The 20,946-nt window shown below is 41.7% G+C and overlaps 3 protein-coding genes and 1 non-coding gene across 4 annotated transcripts in view; 3 read left to right on the forward strand and 1 right to left on the reverse strand.

Annotated features, from left to right (window-relative positions):
* LOC135487024 (uncharacterized) overlaps positions 1-2,108 on the forward strand; it is an 18,450-nt gene extending 16,342 nt beyond the window's left edge. Inside the window, exons 9-10 of the mRNA XM_064770283.1 lie at positions 1,627-1,704; positions 2,062-2,108. Of these exons, the coding sequence (XP_064626353.1) occupies positions 1,627-1,641 (15 nt within the window). The 3' untranslated portion in view covers positions 1,642-1,704; positions 2,062-2,108. The remainder of the gene's footprint in view (positions 1-1,626; positions 1,705-2,061) is intronic.
* On the forward strand, positions 1,682-12,413 carry LOC135486842 (SCL-interrupting locus protein homolog). The gene is made up of 16 exons (XM_064769946.1): positions 1,682-1,704; positions 2,062-2,184; positions 2,534-2,649; positions 2,878-2,984; positions 3,420-3,485; positions 3,770-4,017; positions 4,225-4,308; positions 4,521-4,607; positions 4,757-4,904; positions 5,033-5,142; positions 5,358-5,454; positions 5,730-7,441; positions 7,613-7,691; positions 7,960-8,040; positions 8,254-8,432; positions 8,793-12,413. Exons 1-16 carry the CDS (start codon positions 1,682-1,684, stop codon positions 10,033-10,035), a joined length of 4,503 nt encoding a protein of 1,500 aa, XP_064626016.1. The 3' UTR covers positions 10,036-12,413.
* A 1,209-nt stretch (positions 12,414-13,622) lies between these two features.
* On the reverse strand, positions 13,623-13,694 carry Trnap-ugg (transfer RNA proline (anticodon UGG)). Its single transcript has one exon. It is a non-coding gene; the product is annotated as a tRNA-Pro (tRNA).
* Positions 13,695-13,964: 270 nt separating this feature from the next.
* Positions 13,965-20,724, forward strand: LOC135487026 (mediator of RNA polymerase II transcription subunit 26-like). The gene is made up of 3 exons (XM_064770285.1): positions 13,965-14,096; positions 15,087-15,161; positions 15,449-20,724. The coding sequence occupies exons 1-3, from the start codon at positions 14,034-14,036 to the stop codon at positions 17,039-17,041; spliced, it is 1,731 nt and encodes a 576-aa protein (XP_064626355.1). The 5' UTR covers positions 13,965-14,033; the 3' UTR covers positions 17,042-20,724.
* Positions 20,725-20,946: the final 222 nt, after the last annotated feature.

Below are 20,946 nucleotides of genomic sequence, written 5' to 3' on the forward strand. Positions count from 1 at the left end.
AAGACATGGAACACTCCGAACTAAGATTCCCCAGAACTTGTATCACCTGGAATCACTTTCTGATTATGTAACTCAAAACCTATGCCAAGCAGGGAAGTCAGAACAAGATTAAACACTATCAAAATCCAGTATAAAACAAGTGACATGATCATGACATGTCGGACAGGAATTGTGGGCAACTTTGCCCAGCTTCTTCACACAAAGTTCCAACTCAAACAAACTAAAAGAAACCTCAGGAAAACCCGGTCAGTCTGGCCATAACAGGATATTGACAAACCCAGCCCTAGAGGCACACGAAGGGGGTAAAATTATAGGTCACATGGCAGAAATACGGAACTCGGAATTTGAGGATTTATACTCACAAGAAAAGCCAAAAGTCAGCAAACGTTCCCATGTACATGACATACATGGTGAAGATTGGGCGTGTCACACCATGCAGCGGTTCAGAGAGATGAGACAAAAATGTAGGCTCTACTCAGCCATAGGAACCAAGCAAAATCACAGAAAGAAAAGGTCTACCCGTCTGGTAGCAAACGCGCTAGGTATGGACACTGATCAAAGCTAGGGCCCAGTTTTATACAGAAAGATTACCTCATCTCAACGAACCAATGCCTGCCGTAACAGCCAGAATTCACCAACCCTATTACAAAGTAAGCCACACAAAAGAAGCTAAAATCATTAGCCCAGAACACAAAGGAGACCAACGATCATCACTTGAAAATACCTCAGGAGATTACCAAATTATAGGCCCAAGCAAACCAGGTCAAAATTATGACATAACCATTAACCATGCAAGGCCCATAACGACTTCCGTTACAACTGCGTGCTCTGAAACATGCTTCATTCGGCCCCAAAAATGTCCACAAATAATGCAATGATAATAAGCAAGTTCGCTTTCTATGTCAGTTCTTTTCTGGATACTAACCGTAATGTTCCAGTCAAATAGGACCCATTGTCATGACTACAATGAAGAGATATTGAATAACGTGGCCTGATTGACGTTTTCATTCAGTTGCGCTCAACTGTGACGGCCAAGTGGTCGCACAATGCTTTTGGGCTGCAGCCTCACCGTTTAAATGCAAAGTCGTGCGCATGCGCATTTGGTCAATCAAACCGGCCGCGGAAAATGAATCTGTGCATTTTGTAAATTCCACTTTCCTAAGTATATTTTGGAAAATTGTGATAAAATATTTTTATATTGATGTGTTAGTTATGGTTATGAATAGGTAAGGATGGTGTAATGCCCGAATGTAATGTTGGTTTTCCTGTGTGTACGTGTTGGCACAATGTTTTCATTCGCCCTTGTCCAGCCAGAACGGAGAACGAGAAGCCAACTGGGTAGAAAATGCAGTGCATTTCCACGTACATCATGTACATGGGTCCTGTTCAAATTGCACCATGACCAAATCCACGCAACGACAACGAACGGTTAAGACGAAGTTCTCTCTCTCATCCGCAGTAATATGATATCTATGGCGTCTTAGAGAGAACGATAATACAGTGCTGAAACTTGGTCGGCTCGACTCACTCTGGAATGGTGAAATTTGATCTTTGATTGAATGACTTCAAGCTTTGTTAAAGTCGCTCAAATAAATCATATTGCAAAATAATCATATTGCATTGCAGATGTACGAGTGGTGATTGTTTACAAAGCTGATATATAAAAAATATAACGTCTGTCATGTTGGGACAAGTTGCTCAAAGGTGAGTCAGAGAGTGGTGTTTGTCAAGAAGGCCATTTTGATTATATTCAAGCCCTGAATAAGTCCAACAGAAATTGATAGCTCTCTCAGGATGACGGTCACTGGCTGTACTTGACTTATAAAAAACACTTGATTGAAGACATTGTCTGCTTCATATTCAATCATGACATGATTCAAGTAGCATGCTATTAAAAGCAGTGTGTCAGGTTCAGATTATCAGACTCCCACTACATGTAAACCCTCCACTTCTATGAAGGTGGGTAAAAGTCAAATGTACCCTCTTGTGGAGACCCTGGAACTTGTCCTAATCTCAGGCTCTACAGTTGACTTTAATGTCCCATTCTGTTTTCTATTTCAGATACTCCAGCCATAGCGCTTCTAGTAAGAGTGTGGTGACCCTCAGTTTTCCAATTACAAAATGTGCTCTATGGGATCACACTCCAACAGGATCAACAGTCAATGTTCATTTAGCGTATTATAGGTAAGAAGCAAAATTCTCAAAGTATTTTTTGCCTCATGAAAAAAATTATAATCTGCCTTTTCACACCCTGGTGACCCTTAGTCAATTTGGAAATCCAAAGTTTAGAATTTATGGCACAACCTATCTGAGGTGGAGGATCATCTGAGGACAAACATTGACTAACCAGGGGAAATAGACTTGGATGGACAACCACTAGTAAAATTGCTTTTCACCTCTTGACTACCGGGCCATTCGAACTGTTCCATACCGAGGCCTTTTTTGGTATTATTGTGCAGCCACGTGCATCCTCATGAACAACCGTTTTCTAATCATGTGAATTATTAGAAGTGTGTCCTCTGTTCCATTTCAGGAATGTTGAAATTCACGTCGAGAAAAAGGTGCTGCAGTTAGCCCAGAGATATGCTGATGATTCTGGAAGCAACCGATACCATTGTCTGCTTACTGGCTCCGTCCTCTCTGAAATAGGTATGCGCATAAAAACTTCCTAATTCAGTTATTGTTAAGAGAGTCTGTCAGAATAAAATGAAACATGTATAAAACAGAATATCTTTTAAGAATTTTTCCTGAATCAAGATCATTTTCAGTGCAAATTAGATTTATTACTTTCTGATAAATCCAATTTGAAGAAAACTGTTTCCTCTGACTCCAAAGTTGTTAACCTAAATATGAATGTACCATCTTTTTAAACTTCAGATGGAGAAGGTGTAAAGTTATTGCTTGATCGGTTCGACCCAGGCCGAGATAATGCGGGGTTCAGTCCAAGTGCTATGGTACCTGGTGACATCAGCATTCCTTGCATTGTAAGTATGTTTGGTGTTGAATCAGTGAAGTTTGGTCTTGCCACTCTAATAACTCTAATGTCCAAATCAGATTGTACTCAAACATAATGACACTGGTATAGTCAGTCGTTCTTGACATATTGTAAGATTTTTGTTGGATACCCATTTTGTGCCAAGTTGAGCTTAGACAGTGGCATCAGAAATGAAAAAAGCGTGAGGATACAAGGGCAATGTAGGTCAATAAGACGGATATTAAGAGCAGGGCTTCGTACTTGTACGTAATTTGCGTATTTTATACGTAGACAGAATTGGTTTCTACGCTCTACATCACCTTACCTTGATTTGGTGATGTATTGGACTGCTGCCAATTTCTCATTCATGCACATATATTCTTTATCAACATAGTTGTCCTATTTTTTTCCCTGGTGGCTAGATCTTTTTATGCTTGTTATTTAGATGCAGAAGAAAGATGCGAACTCAACCAGTCAAGCGTCTGTATCCGATTACATTACAGTACTCAAGGTGAGACCTTGTCACTGTGTCAGTGCATTGCAATGAAATACGACTGTATGTTAGACTGAAGAAATGATAACTGTTTCGTTGGATACCGAGAAAGGAGAATCAGCTGAATGGATTATGTTCAATCAAAGCATCAAATTGAGAGGGATGTTGCAAGTGACTAGTGGTGATGTCCTGTTTAGAGTTATGATGAAGACTTCTGCTAAGTTGAGCATGTGTAGATGTTGGGGTATTAAAGCAGAGTGTCATTAGGTTATATCTTAAATAAAACTTTCCTCCACTTTCAGATGCTTGAACAGCGATGTGGTACAAATGACAAAGTGGAGCTGATAAACTTCTTCATTCTGAAGTGCCTCAGCAAATACGCTGCCAGTGGAAGCGACATATCTTTGGCGATGGAGTTTGACTTCATCACCCTGGCGACCAGCTTGAAGGCAACTCCTATCAGCTCTGTTCCAATAATGCCCACTGCTCTGTCAAAGAATCTGATGGGGCCAATGAATATGAGTAATTTACAAGGAGAGCCAAAGATGGGGTAAGTGTGTGTTCTCTTTGAAATAGCAGAAATAGGAATTTCTGTTTCTCTCTTTGGACACCATAACTAACTGAGAGAATAACAAACCAATGTATTTTTGTCAAGTTATGCTCTTCCAACTCCATTGAGGGTGATTGCACCGCACCTCCTATTACAATGATGGTTGATCTGAATGTTTTCTATATGTTGTCTCTTACGATATTTCAGTTACCTTACCATGGACCATACCCGTAAATTACTGCTGATCTTACAGTCTGATCCGAAGGTTCAAACCCTTCCACTCGTGGGAATGTAAGTAGCCGGCATCTCAAATATTCCTTTCTCAGTGATGTGACAACACTTCACCCCGACCACGACCCCTACCAAAAGGAGCAGGATAGCTTTCCATGGAGATGTGAGCAGATCAAAATATCCCTAAATTTCAGCAGTAAAACTACATGTATTTCAACTTATATTTCACAAATGTACTACAAAGTAAGAATATATTATGTTAATATTTTCAGCTGGGTGACTGGTGTGCGGTATGTGTATGACCCGTACGTCTGGTGCAGCTGTCTCCGATACCTTCATAACAATAGCATACAGGAAAGGTAAAATTATCTCTTAGCTCGAGTATCTAATTTGAAACGGCAACTTGCATTTCTCTGTATAAGAAAACTTATCGCACTTAGTGCAGAGAAAACAGCTATATTTTGCTCTACGTTGTGTGTTTTTCCTAATGCTTCCTCTTCTTCTTCAGAGTGTGTGCTGCCCCAGAAGCATTCCTTGTTGCCCTCTTCTCGCCACTCCACTCGAAGCCCGAGTTCTACGAATGTTTGACGGAAGACAAGACGTCTCGCCTCAAGTTTGAGCTCAACACTTGCCTGGAATCTGTGGAATTGACGCAGGTATGTTGAAGAATATAAAGCCTCATTGAGAACTCTGGCCACGTTTGAATTTCAAAAATCACCAGTTTTTGTCAATGTGATTCATGCCATGACCATGTGTGTTTGAACATACTTCTCTTTGGTTTCAGTCTGTCCAGTATCGACCGGACGATTGTCTCGTTTTCGATCTTCAGAAGGTAGATAATGGTGCGAAGATGCAGGCATTTACTTCAGCAACAGAGGCGCTCAAACAAGCTATGTGAGTACCAGATTCTGTGGCGTTGTACAGAACAAAAATTGTTTGATGGTGAAAGAATAAATTGTCTTGATCATGTTAATAGACCGGCATGCCATCCCACAACTCTTGGTTGGTGAGTCTGACACCGTTAACCAGTGTGCTTGCAGCCTATTTTGAAATCATCTACCTAGTCTTGTTTTCTTAATGCTCTTGACAATATTTGTTCCATGTTTCAGCCCCGAGAAGGACAAACCACAGAAACCACTGACTGAAATCTCAGTGAATATCGATGACTTGATGCCACGCTCATCGCCTTCACCTCATCAGACCAAGGTCAGTGTTTATGAGATTTAATAATGTTCATTTCCTGCCATGCAGGATATTCTGCAGAAGTACCTTAGAACCTTATAAACATGATCAAGGGTCTCGGTGAGATCAACATTCCCCCTGCTGTAATGGAACCTCATCAAAGACAGTGTTGCACAAAGAGAGATTCTGTGGTGTTCAGTACAATTTCCATTCATCCCAAGGCAGTCTTATGAGGACAAAGGTGTATCGTAATCATGTTCAAATAATCAGCTCCCTAACCAGTTCCATTTGAATTGCAGGCGCCCGTTATCCAGCCCCAGGTGCCTGAGGTATCCTTACTGTTTGATGACGAGGGAGTCAAGAGCCAGCCACCAAGGATGCCGCTGGGATATTCAGTCTTCAAGCAAAGGAATGATGAAAACAGTCCAGTCCTTAACGAATCCAATGCTCATCGGAATAAGTCCGCCTTGCAAAGTCAATCTTCCAGCGTTCGTGCACCTCTGAAAACGCTCAATCGGGATATTAACTCAAAAGCTAAAATGTCGCAGAGCTCGAGATTGAATCGGGAGAATGTTTCTGTGGAAAAAACCTCAACACATGACTATTCTCGAAGGATATCCCTTGAATCAAAAAGTGAACAGGAGGAGAATACAGACACTGGTAGCCCTGGCGGTTATTTTGGAGTTAGTTCAAGTGGGCCCTTCCCTGGTTCAGCTAAAGGTCCAAGTAGTCATGGCATGCGTATGCGGAGCCCGAACATGGCACCTGCGGCAAGTCAGTCTGGTCAGTACGGGATGCGTTATACGTCGCCACCGTATATGGGACCAAGAGCCCCTTACTCAGATCAGTATTATCATCCTGGGATGCAGTTGCATCCTGGCAGCACAGGATCACCCCCTGGAATGTATCCAATGCCTCCACGTGGTGGATACCCAGTTAGGGGACAAATGCCCCGACATCCTTATGGAGGCTACATGCCAAGACCTTATCCTGGGCAGTATGCTCCTCGAGGTCCACCGGTCACGGGTCCAGGACCGTACTACCCCCAATCCCAGGGAAACAGGTACCCAGTGCCACCATATCGGCCTGCACAGTATCGATCATCACCACCTCAACCAATGAACACTTTCACATCTACCTCGGACACAATGGTACCTCCACCTCGAAACGTTGCTCAAGAATTCAACCCCAGTCCATCAACAAACATGCCGTCATTTCAGCCCGTGTCATCCCACATTGTCTCCTCTGTTACAACAGCTTTGCAAACGGCCAGTTCGAATATCTCCAGTGGAGTTGCAGCAACAAATGGCAACTCTTGCTCCATCCAGACAAGTCATGCAAGTCCATCCAGAGATAGCCAACCTCATGGTGCGATTCCTCCTCTGACACCATCAGCAGGGGAGCCAAGCCTGCCCTTGTCAAGCCCGGGTTCTATTACCACGAACATGGCACAGGAGAAGCCAGACAACGGCCATGAAGTGAATGGTGTGGCAGTCACACCAGAGGTATACAAGCTCCTCAAGCAGCAAGACACACAGCTCAAACTACTGCAGGCGCAGCTGCAGAAACTCTTGGCCAATCAGGAACCAAAGGAGCAAGAAGTTGAGAAACCCTCGGTCGACAGCAGTGCTGACTCTTATCAATCCATCATGAAGAAGTTCCAGTCGACGCCATCTAAGAAGAGTTGCAGTATCGCGACAAACACTAGTTTGTTCTTCTCCGGGCCTGCCTCTCCTCAGCGGAGTCGCCTTGGGAATCGGGACGTGGCAGACGTCAAGGTGACAGACTCCTGCAAAGGGAAACGGCTGTCCCTTGGAAGTGAAACGATCGTCGCCGAACACCAGCCTAATTCGTTGGGAGGCACCACTGATGAAGATGATGATGAGACGACAAATGGTACCGAGACGACGAATAATAATTCGTTTACGTTCAGCATGCAGATGATGACTCTTCAAGATGGTACAATGGAGAGCTCCATGTCAGATATGATCGTCGACTTACCCTGCTATGAGTAAGTATAATAGCTTTACCAGCAGTTGGTTGATAAAAATGGTGCAGAGGAAAAACTAAGGTCCCAGCAATGTTTGACTAGGATCTGGACTTGATCTAAACTCCCCCCTCCCACTTCTCCAACTTTGCCAAATCATTGATATTCTGTATGACAATGTCTTTCTCTCTGCAGTACTGGTTCTGGAGGTGATGACCCTGACAGTCAAGACATAAGGAGCGTCAGTATGTACAGCCACCAGGATTCTCCACCAGTATGTATTTCTTAGTAAATGAATCTTCATACAGTAGTTGGAAATAACGAATGTGGAGGCAAGCTTTTCCAAATGCTGCTCCATCACGCTGGAACGATTGGCCAAGTAACATTAAGGCAGCTAATACAGTGAACCAGTTTACAGCACTTCACAAGTCATGGCTATTTAAAGTCTATCCCAGGAGTGAGGAGAACAGCGCTTTGACTCAAAGTTTGATGAGGGCAACCTGGAACGGGTTTTTGATTGTGAATATTGATGAATGTTGCAGGTGATGCCTTGTGAGATGGGAGACGAACAGCTGGTTCCTGGAAAGGAAGATAACTCGCGCGAATATTATGAAAATTTGATCGTAAGTAGAGTGTGCTCTTCTCAACTGTTTTGATATGCTTGACATCTACACATGTGCATATTGAGTCGCATTTCAAGAAGAAATTCGATGTCTGCCCCAAAATAACTTTGACACTTCTTCAAATCTGGCAACATTAGGATGACCCTCTTGGTTTGTAAGACTTTCGTTTTCATTTTCAAAAAGGGTGTCATGATTTCTTGTTTCTAATTCTAGGGTAACATCCATGACTTACTCAACAAGATTCCTGCCAGCAGTCACCAAGGCAGCGTTCAGAGTTCAGTTAACTCTTCACTTGTCGACCAGGAACCAGTCCGAGATGTTGCTATGGCAACATTGGAACACTTGAAAAAGATCGGAATCTATAACGAAAAGGATGAAAATGATTCTTACGGGTAAGAAGACATCTCATTTTTGACAAATAAGGTTTTTAAATTTTGTTTTCCTGTGAAGTGATGACATCTGCTTCATGAAGGATCTCATCCTGATGAGTTTACTCCAAAGTATTCGTACTGTCTGACCACAGGAAAGCCATTTTTGACATGTTCAAAATTTGAAATTTCAGTATTAAGTCTTGTTTAGGGAAAGCTTTACCGGCATTGTAATTTTGCGGACTAAAAACCTCTTTGGGTTGTGTATGAAAGACCTTCTTTGGAAAAAAAGTCAATTTCTGGGAGCCACTTGGCAGAAAGTGAAAGATGACGAAGATTTCTCTCCTAATTGACATTCTTTGATCATTCTATTTCTTCCTTCAGCGTCAACAAGACCCTGATCAACGTAGAAGCTGCCGTCCTTCATAAGATTAACTATGTCTCTATGATGTTTGACGACAACAGCGATACTGACGTCTCCATGGAAGTCAACGCGCTCGCCATGAAGTACCTCAGTGATGACCAGCTCTCCCAGATGGCCAAGTTATCAACCACTTCCCGCGCCCGTCGAGCAGCACGATCATCTCAGAATATCCTGCAGCGTGTCATGCATAACAAGGCCGCCGACCAATCATCGAATGTCACACTTTATGGCATGGCAGCTAATAACATGTCATTTGCTACCAAGAAATATATGGAACGCTATGGACTTCTTGATGGTGGTAAATCGGGTACAAATGCCAGTTTGTGTCTTGATGGAGTTGACGCTGATGACACATGCGCTAATATGTCTGTGCTAAACCAGGAGTATCTACGTGTGCCGCCGCAGGCATGGCACAATATGAGCTTAGATGAAGAGCCATCCAAATTGGAAGCATCTGATCATGCTGAATCGAGATCTAGCCCCCTTTTTGCTGAAAAGGACGATAAGTTCAGTGCTCCCCATCCAAACATTGTCCCCTCAAGCACCGCTGATCATGCCCCAGTATTTATCGATCGATTTGTTCCCGTCACAAACCAAAATAATGACTTTGACCAATGCGACAGTTTAATGTCTCGTGGCCAAGCTTCATCGTTCAGCTCTGAATGCTCAAGTTATTGCGGAGATTCCTGCACTTCTGGTGAATTCTGTCCTGGCTGTGTCATACCACGGCCCCGCTCCGATACCTTGCCTCTGGGATCACCACGGAGAGTAGAAAAGGGAAGACGGAGATCGGAAGGAGAGCCTCTCCATGATTCCTGTCCAGATTTCACCAGAACCAAACCTTTGGATAGTTCACGCTCCATGACAAGATCCCCTGCTGCAAATCCTGATTGCCATGAGCAATATGCCAATACCACGGCCGATAGCGCTTCCACAACTGATCACGAGGTGAGGAAAATCTTAGAAAAGCCGATCGGAAGTTTTGAAACTGATACAGTTTTCTCAGTGGAGGAAAGCCAAGCTGCTGTTACCGCGGAGGATGACGGTTTTAGAGTATTTGACCGCCCAGCTCGAGAAATGAAGCGGGAACCGCTGCCACAGCAAGCTGACCTCAGGGTAATGAGCTACAGCTTAAGAGAGGAGTCTGTCTGTGAAACTATTCTAGACATACAGAGACTGAAACAACTGCCCAAGTTGCTTTAGTGTGTTCAACCTGATGAGTTATAAAAATGACCTGGGTCGTGAGTGTTGCCACTGTTGGTCCAAAGGTTGTTGTAATGCAGTGAGAACAGACGGTACTGCATGTAAGGTTGGTGTTCTGTAGATATGGACTGGCATGAATCAATATGTATTTGATATCGCAGGGGTAGCATAGGGACAATAGATATGTAAGTTCTTTATAGTGTTCAGTAGATTTCTAGAAACTTGAACTTGAAAAATTAATGACAGGAGTGCTGTGGTTTTAATAACTTGATAAATTTTGCTGTTGATCAGATGTGTCTGTTTTATATTCTTGTACATGTACTTAAAATGCTACATTTCAGTATTTCAAAGAATTGGACCTGCCAAAAATTGTACTTAATATATTGTATAAACTAAGCATTGGTCCTAAAACAATATTAGTTTTTGTTTTGGATGGGGGATAATGGTGAGCAAAGGACATCATACGAATTGAGTGAATGTAATTTGGTTGCCTTGAATCAGGGGTTTCTGTGTTTGCACTTTCTAACATCCCGTCTTCTTGGTGGAAATGCCTCTACAGCTGTTGTCTTAAAGGAACAGATCTCTGAATGCTTGTGATGTAAATATCGAAATAATATTGTTATTGTTTTTATTTAGCCATTGTAAATATTATGTGTACATATTTGGTAGAAAGGTTTGTTGTAGAAACATTACAATGACACCCCGAAGAATCAGTTTTCCACCTTGCCAAGAAGCATGGCTTGGCTCCTTACATACCAAGTAGGCCTACCCATGGGGAAAAAGTATGTCATACAAGAAAAACTTGGAAAAGTGGGTCCCTGGAGTTATTTGATTTGATAATTTGGTGCTTCAAGTTGGATTATATTGAACAATACCTTCTACCCAATTGATTATTTGAAGTCCAAAATCTCCCAGAGCTGGCATGCTATTACGATTCTCGGCAAGTTAGGAAACTGAATCTCCAGGGGTGGCGGATGTATTATCATGACTGCCATTGTCTCTGCATGAACAACTTCCAGTAGGACACCAGCAAAACTGGCTGCTGCTACGAAGTCCAGTGTGTCACAAGGATGTTGCTTTGTTTTGACAGAGACATGAAGTTAGTTTTGACGCATACTTTTCACGAATATTAATTGCACCGTCGGTTGGGATGCCGATACCCTATTGGCATCGACCTTGTTATGAAACGTGTCGTCTGAAACTTGGCATGAAAGAGTTGTATTTTGTGATTCAATTTGTATTTAAACGTTTGCACTTTACTTAGACATTCCATGACCGGTATCAAGGATCGAAGAATATTTCTGTAGCACACATGCCAAAAATGGGGCACACGGAGCTTCTAATGCACATGTCAATTATCACATTAGGTAAATCTGGAAAGTTTCTGACGAAGGATTCAGTGTTTCAGCTAGAAAGTTGAAAAAGGCAAGGTGCAGCACCCTGCTTTAAATGTAAATGTTGGACAATAATGGTAAATTAAGAAAAGGCTGGGTGCCATGATGTCCTGCTAAAACACTAGGATTATTATTCTTCAGCGGTTTAAAAGTTACTTTCAGATGAGACTATTTGTGCCATGGTTGATTTCATCTTTAACTTTATGTGGACAAATTAAAGGGTTAATCTAACCAATGCTAATGAAATGAGATGAGATTCCATTTGGAGAACACCATGCCTACTTCGTGAAGTCCTTTCCCATTAAGATCAAAGCTACAGCAGGTTTAGTTGTCTCTGTTGTCAGACCACCCTATTATCTGTCCAGTATATCAGTCTCAAATTGAACAAAGAGACAGGTCAACAAAAAACATGCTTTCATTCCAATTGAGGACAAATTCTTCAAACAAGTCAAACAAAGGTCAGTTTGGTCCTTTTTTAAGTCACTCCTTTAGGAGTGGGCATGGTGTTTTCCAGATATTTATGTAAATGCTTTGCTGGATCAAAGGACCAAGATGCGGTGCGTCTGCAAACACTGGAGAATCAGCAACTGAATGATTGAGTTTTTAACTTGCAAGCCCAATAGCCTTTGATGTAGCATTGTTTAAAGTACAGTAATAGTGAGAACACTTAGAGATGTCTTCCTCAGCATGGAACAGCATGGACTACTCGGCTATCACTGTAGTTTAAATGATGCCACGTATCTTCGAACACCTGATTGTGGCATGTATCAGGAGGCCAGTGATGCGACTTTAGTCAGTGGATAGCCTCTTGTTTCAGGTGTATATTGGGATTGGAGGTAAGACTTGGCCAATCATTTACTGATCCTCCGGTTGACAAAGGTATATTATCAGAGAGAGAGATATTATGATTTCTGAACCAAATCTGGCATTTGATTCAGTTTGATTGAGGTGAAAGCCTCGCAGTCTTTTAGAAAGGATGTTCTGTAAAGTAGGAATAAAGTAATATTCCTTGATATTTCTTCTTCGTTTTTATTTTATTTTTGGATTGCATGGTAGAGCCTCTCTATATTACGGAAACTGCCCTACCTTCCCCTAACGAAGACGCAAAACAACCCCTGTGAGTCGAGATAACAATGGTTGTTCTTGGTGATTGTCACCTGGAATGTCCAACCTCCAGATTGCTCCTAACGACCACAGTCTAGAGCCACAAATAACTTAACTGTGGCATGGCAGTTTTAACGAAATCCAAGTTTGCTGGTGCATTTGAAGTTGTCTCTTCAGTGCCTTGACTTATTCTGACATTGTATGTCTGATAGATTGTGACTAATGAAGGACTTCAGTACCTGAACTTCTTGTAACATTGTGTGTTGTCTGACAGATTGTGACTTTCACTGCGAGGGACTTCAGTGTCCAGCCTTCCTGCAAACAATGTATTGGATGTCATAGATTGTGACTTCAATGTGAAGGTCTTCAGTACCTGGACTTCTTGTAACAACAGTGTGTGTTGTCTGATAGATTGTGACTTTCACTGTGAGGGACTTCAGTGTCCAGCCTTCCTGCAAACAATGTATTGGATGTCATATATTGTGACTTTCACTGTGAGGGACTTCAGTGTCCAGCCTTCCTGCAAACAATGTATTGGATGTCATATATTGTGACTTTCACTGTGAGGGACTTCAGTGTCCAGCCTTCCTGCAAACAATGAATTGGATGTCATATATTGTGACTTTCACTGTGAGGGACTTCAGTGTCCAGCCTTCCTGCAAACAATGAATTGGATGTCATAGATTTTGACTTCAATGTGAAGGTCTTCAGTGCCTTGATTTCTTATAATGTGTATGTTGTGAGTTTGAATTGTGACTTCGTCATATGGGCTTCATTGTCTGGACTTATTGTTTATGTTGTCTATGATTGTGACTAGTTTGATGTCATGAAAATAAACATTGGATAGGTCATATATTGTGGCTTCAGTTTTGTAATGTAACAATATCATTTTGGATTACTCATAGATTGTGACTAAATTGTCTTCACTTCTCTTCTAGTAAATATGAATGTTGGATGTCCTAGATTGTGACTTCTCCTTGAGGAGAATAGAATATGTGATGTTTGTTGGGATGCTGAATGCATGATAGTGGTTACGGACATAAAAAATCATATAAACCAATACAAGCTTTAAAAAAACAAAACGTTATCGGGCTCAGCCGGGAATTGAACCCGGGACCTCCCGCACCCAAAGCGGGAATCATGCCTCTAGACCACTGAGCCGATCTGAAAGACGACACATTTTCATAAAATTTAAACCATTGCGCGTACAATTGTTTAGTCGTTGAATACTTTTTCGATCGTTTTGACCATGCAAATGTCTCATTCGGTGACATAATGAACGTTTATTTCATGCTAGGGTGCTGTTATTGATATATTTTCTTGAAATATGTGGAAAAGTGGCATTTTTTGTCGCTAATTGCCAATCATGACGTCAGAAGAACATTATCCCAAAATGCAATGCGGCCAAGAGCTCAGTGCATTGATGTCCGCCATTCGGAGACGAGTGTTGGTCGCTTGGCTGACAGAATTCCATCCTCTGGAAGCCTTCCTGCGGCCTAAATGCAGTATTCTCCGGAAGAAATCAAAGACAGACTTCTCAGGGCTTTGGATAAGGATAATAATGTAAGATTGGAGCGTTATTTTCGAAGTAATTGCTGATTATTTCGGAGGATCAGCGTGGAAAAACGCCGCCAGTCATTTTTTGCAGGTGCCAGTCTGAAAATACTTCGAAATAAGATAAATCCGAGGAAGTTTTCAGTCAATCTTTGTATTCCAATGATAAATAAAAGTTAAAGAAATAACTTAACTCATATTTAGGTGTTAGGGAGGAGGAGAAATAGGTTAACTGGGGGTTGGTGAGGAGGGCCAGCGCACCCCCGGCTTTGGTTAGAAACGGGCGCCCACTGCGCCTGCGCAGACTGCTAGCCAGTGCATTTGTATGCAACATGTACACTGTATAATTTGTAGTGTATGAATGTACATGCATGCATTATCGACATCGGGAGAAAATGCTCTCGTGTAAATATTACTCATATTATTCCTAAATTTGTCTGGGAGTTAATGTGAATAAGGGTTTTTGTGAAATGATGACTTAAAGGTCAATAGTGAGTATATAGACAAGTCCAGGAGACTTTTCTATTTGTGTTAATTCTATCAACTTCCATGCTTCAATTACATGCAAAGAGGGTCAACCTATTTTCATATCATGACATCCTGATTGATAAAATGCCCCAGAGCACTGGCAGCTCAGAGGGAATTATAGCTGGCTGTCCAGAACCTGCAACAAGGACTGTCAGCTTTACAGTGATCGGGATAAATGAAGACCGATGACGGCGTTCGTCGTCAGAACTTGGCTGTCGGAAGACTAAGACTTGACTTTAAACACAGAAGTACCAGTGGTGGCAATGCAGTAAATAGGGAATCTGAAAATAGGGTCCAACATTGCACAGTAAAGAACAAGGGCACAGACCTCCCTTCCAGGCCTACGTTTTGGCCCAAACTTTGAGTATTCCTCATCTCTGCATAACCCACACAGTGACTAACAACATTGATAAAAACTACAAATACCTTTGTCTTTTATATTATTGTCAACTTGTTTTTCTAATTTGTCAGGTTGTTGACATGGTTGCCGTGTTGGATATCATCTCATATCTGGAAGAGCATACAATTACAAAGGAAGCACTTGAAGTGAGTATTGCATCCTCCAAGTCAAGCTGAGCCATTCTCTTTCTCAACCACCAGAGGTACTCCGTCCGTAACCTCCCCTCGGGTTATGATGAGCTGGAATGGTTTCAAGACGATACAGGAAAACTGAGCGCACAGGGAAAGGGTCCCCTAAAATTGAACAGAAGTATTCTTTTTGCATTTCAGACCTAGAAGTTTGTCACCACAGATGATATCAATGCCTTTAGAACACAAAAAGTGAATTATGATGTCATAACTTAATAACTCCTTTTCTGCTTGACTGTTTTCAGCAAACTAGACTTGGTAGATACGTTAATGAACTTCGCAAGAAAACCAAAAATGAGGATCTGGCCAAACGAGCAAAGAAACTGGTACGGAACTGGCAGAAACTCATCACTGTGCCATCTGAAGGACCTGTTAATGGAGAACGGGTAGCAACACCACGACCTGCACCGTCACTTGTGGAGGGCGTGAAACGACAGGAACTAAGGGGCAATATCTCACCTGCCCTGTCTGCCAGTAGACCAACAACGCCATATTCCAAGTCCAATACACCGCCGAACAATCTTGTCAGTCAACCTGGTACACCATCAAGTGTGAATTCCAGTCAGTCTCACACCCCACTCTCATCTACGTATAGACTTGGTTATAATCATGTTCGTAGCAAACCCGCGAGTCCAGCTTTATCTGCCATCAAATCCAACATGGTATCTAAGTCCACACCACCATCCTCACCAGCTCTCAAACCTAGCAACAATGACGCAAGTCGCAACTGTACACCACAAACTTTAGATAAAACAAATGCCGCCAATAAGAAAAGAAGGCGTGATGATAGTGTGGATTTAGGTAATATTAAGAAAGTGAAAAGTGTGCCTAACAGTTTGAACAATGAGAGTAAAGTCGGCAATAATTCGAAAGATTTTACACCTGATTGGATCTTGGAGCGAGAAAGTGTGCTTAATGGTTCAAAAGAACCAAGGAATCGTCTTAAAGTTGATGTGCAACTTGCTAAGACTTCACTGCAAAGTGCCACAAAACCTGCATTTGGGAGCAATGTTACAAACTTGCCCTTACGACCCTCCGTTGGTAGTACAAAATCAGAATCGGAGAGTTCCTTTTTAACGGGGGAGAAAACTGCTCGGACACCTAAAGTAAAAACCACAGCTCAACTTATAGCTGACCTGCAGGCCAAGAGTAGTTCCAATATATCTAGTGTCACAATGAATAAAATCACAACCAATCAGATACAGAAGGAACCAGACATTGAACACGTCTCTATCGTTCCTGCTGGAGCTAAGCCTCGTCCGCGGCGGAAACCGGGCACAACCGTTGTGCCACCTACTGCGTCCGAAAGTGCTCTGATCCAGACAAAAGCCGAAATGGTGCACAAGTTCCTGCAGACGGCGGTGGCGCCACCACGACAGGGTAGTGTAGAATCTGAGTCTCCAAGTCCTGTGATGGGGAAACATGTGTCTTTACGGACGACCTCTCCAACATTTTCAGATCTCCAGTCTCAGTCTGACACATACCCTCCCCTTGACCAGACTGCTGATAGTGTGAGTGAACAGTTACCTAGTGATGAAAGTAAGCTTGACGATTCCAGTATAAAAAAACGGCCCCCAAAGGTGATCATAGATCCGTATACGTTATTACCGCCAATTGAATTGGATAAAATCATCTGGGATGACGATGAGTATGAGGTGCCGGAAAAACAAGAAGCCACAGAAGAGGCTGTAACGAAAATGCTGAATGAGGAATGCCCTGGTCTCAATGGTTGTTATGACCGTGTAGGGTCCTGGCGAACTTGGGCACAGATGTACACTGCTCCAACCATGGACAACGAAACTCTTCATATTCTCCCTTATGTTGATATCGGCGACTGAATGTTTGGTTTCCAAATTTTGTTTCTGTACATTTCACCTTTATAGTGATATACATGTACACCAATTGTGAATGTCCACCAATACAATCCACATCTGCCTGCTCCGTGATATGCATTCCATCTTCATGATTTCATCTTGTTTATGGGAGAAACTTTGATCCTGTTGCATTTCTTTTGTCTCCAGCATACTGTCAACTGGGGAATATTCTTACCTTGTTTTTAGATCTGGGGACCAGCTAATTCGTGACCAGAATTTGTGAAAAAAGATTCCCCCAGTAAAGCGCCCATAAAGTTTCTAAAATTGTTCATGGGTGCAGAATTGCTTTGAAAACAATTCAAATTGACATTCAGTGGCCTGTTGTTGGTGTGTATACTGGTAACAGCGGTCAGTCAACTTTTATTGGTATCACTGTTTGCACTGCAGTAACGGAGAAGAATACAGGTCTACTACTTCGTGTCTTGGGTGTCCAAGGAAGTTCACCTCCATTGTCGACCCTCACCTTGACCTCTTGAGGTCACAGGTGCAAACCAAGAACTTTAAAGTGTAGTTATTGCATCGTGTGACCTTAAAAATATTTGCTTCCCAATTTTGGTTTTCCTGCAACTTTACTCTGCCATGGCTTGGAGAGGTGGGAGATGCTCAGAGAGGTTGCAGCTGATTCCAGTACTCAGTCTCTTGTGCATAGCATTTAGTTATCAAAACCAGTTAATCTGAACTGTATATTTGAGCCTGGACCTTCAATGCAGTGTGACTGTGTACGTACATCTGTATAATATATTTTGAGATTCAGATTTGTGTACAATTTATTCAATAGTTGATGGATTTTAAAAAGTAGCGACAAAAAGTATTTGCCGCTTCTGTACCTATGTATTATTCATGCATGTTCAGTTATTGCAAAGGGACCTTCCCATTAAACTGATCAGCTCATTAGTTAGTGATGAATGCACTGTTGATGCAACTAGACATTAGAAGTGCACAGGTATTTACATATAAAACCTAAAATCTATGCCATGGCTGTGCTGAGAGGATGTCAAACCACGAATGTTTGGATTACTGAACCATGTTACATATTGTCCTCCTCTGTACATATCAAATATGAGTCATATTTAACTTCTGTTTATTTACAGTCTGCCAAATTCTGACATCGAATGAGTATTAACGGCCTACCCAATTTTGGAAAATTAGTTGTCAGTTGGTATTCTTAAAAATTCATTCATTTTACAATTAATGGAGCCTTGTTGTTTATTTCAGTATATTTGTATTGCATTCTGTTAGTGTTAACCTTGTACTATTGAATGTGGACAAGTCACATAAAGTGTTCTCTAATGTGCAGCCACGCTGGTTCTTACTGGAAACAATACGTAGTGATATTGGACTATTGTACTTATGTAAGTGCTTCTTCCATGGTCAAAATGTGGTATCCTGCTTTCACTAGCAACAAAACGATTGATCCACTGCAAGTTTTCTCATATGTCAAAATGACGCATGGTCCAGCATACAAAACCGGAAAGTGTGATCTTGATCTTAATTCAAGCAATCTCAGAAATATTTCCATGATGCAGAAATCTATATTAAAGAATGGTATTGTGCTACCAGAGGTGTATTTTTCTATGCAAATAGGCCTAAAAGAGTGTGCACTTCTTGGACTTTATGTTGTGTTTTGTGAAGCACTACTTTCTCCGCTACATGTCAAGTGTTAAGTGACCATTTTGTATACTACTGTTGCTATAGTTAGGCGAGGTGGTACAGTTATAGCCTGTGTGTACATTAATATGTACTGTCAGCGGTTCTTTACACTGTATAGGCTATAACTGTGCCACTATCACCGCGCTTGCCCATGGTGCATCCAGATCTGAGGGATGTGGGTGTTGCAATTTTAGGTGCACAACATAAATTGGTGTCTCATGCAGTTGAAACTTTTATCCCAGATATCTGACCAGGACCAGATACCTCAAATGTTCATTACTGCGCTGGTTGCGGCAAAAATGATTTTTGTGCCTCGTTAGTGACTGTTTGACAGCTGAGTACATTTGATAACTCAAGGTTGGACATCTAATATTGGTGGGCAGTCTTAAAGGTGAACTGACAGTTGTAACTATTCTTGAGTTGATATGATGGTCGGTGTTAAACACGTGGCCCAGAATGACAACACTTGATCGAACATGCTGCGTATGATGTTACCATTCCCAGGTGACAGATGTTGCACCGGGCGTACTATGAATTACAATTTCCTCATTTTTCACAGTGTGACTTCGGGTTATAATGGTTATTACTATTATATCAACCTAACAGTGGTTTATGGCTAAAGGCTTGTATCTTCTGTGAATTAACCCATTTTTTTCCCTGAGAATGGATTTGTAAGTAACATGAAATGAATTCTCGAATCCTTTTACAATTGCGAATGGTCACTTGTGTCACAATGTTTTTTCCTGGTTATCACAATTCTCTCTCTTGCTTCATGTCAGAATTTAATTTTGTCTTTGTCTTAGTTTTACAAATTTTGTTAGAGATGTTTTGGTATTATTTGTGAGTGATTTTTCTACAGTTCCTCTTTAATTCTGTAACTCAGAATATTACTATGCAGTCTTTTTCATGACTGTGCTAGAAGTTTTTTCAGCCAATGTGCTCAGATATAAAGTAACTGTTTTGGTGCCATTAACCCTCTTGCCACTGAACGTTCGGTAGTGAGAGGGTTTAGCCTTTTGAGGTGTGCCTGTTACAGGTAAAATAGCCCCCCCCCCCCCTAAACAGGCTCAATTGCATCAATGCAGTATCATCAAATTTCACATCATTATCGCTATTTAATTTTGCAGATGAAATAAAAAATCAAATGGCTTATAAATAATTCTGAGTTGCAGTATTGTGTGTGATGTTTGTTGAGCTGTGGATGAGGTAGATGGTTTTTCACTACCGTGATTGTCAGAAAAAATATGTATATATTTTACCCTCATAAAGTGGCAGACCTTGGAGAATCAGTTTCCCAATTGGCTGAAAATCAGGCAAGGTTCCCAAGTAAACCGACTGTTGTCGTATTGTCCTGATAACTAGATGGGCCAAGCTATTCAAGTCCATACCTTTTTGGGCAGTTTTAATTGTGATGCACACAATCTCCCAGGCACATGAGGTCCTTCCGAGGGCAGATCACAGTGACACAGGGCCGAACTGCTTGGCAATTTGGGCAACTCATTCTCCAGAGTGGTGTGTCTCAGTGTATATTCAAATAGAGAGCAAAATATTCACCTTGCACTGTGTACATTGTAAATATGGTGTGATAAAGGGGGGGGGCTACAGGGTTGGGTCAAATGGTGGTCTCCTGGTGACTGATTTGTACACTTCGGGAAATTAGTTGGCTTGACTTGGGGATAACCTCTCTTTAATGGTTTCATTGACATGGAGTGGTTGGGCAACCTATCTTCAGAACGTTGATCCACTGACTCTCCCCTTAGTAGGAGTAACACCAGATTGATGCGACACTCATGATTGATCGAAGGCTCAGCATGTCATGATGTAGGCAGTTAGTGTGTGGGTTGATGCACTATTCCAACCTATTTTTGAAACTTGTGGGACAGAATGACGTCTTGTATTAAATATTGCTATCGAGATTTTCTATAGAAAAGGAAAGCTGAATCTGAACGTTATAAATATTTGAAAAAATAAATGACATAATATAATGCAAATACAAATTATCGTTTCATATTTGTTCTTTTGCTTCATCAACAATAAGGACTTGACACAAACATCTTGATTGAGTTCTATGCAGGGCACTCAGGGACGGGCTCTATCCTTCCTATTGGCATGGTCACATTGTAGGTTCAGTATGTTTCAAAACATGAACGGTTGAGGATTGCTCCACAGTGATCTTTGCTATTGAGCTCGTTCATTGGTCTGCTTTGAGACGGATTATC

Source organism: Lineus longissimus, chromosome 4, assembly GCF_910592395.1.
Source record: "Lineus longissimus chromosome 4, tnLinLong1.2, whole genome shotgun sequence".
In the NCBI taxonomy this organism is placed as follows: Eukaryota; Metazoa; Nemertea; class Pilidiophora; order Heteronemertea; family Lineidae; genus Lineus; species Lineus longissimus.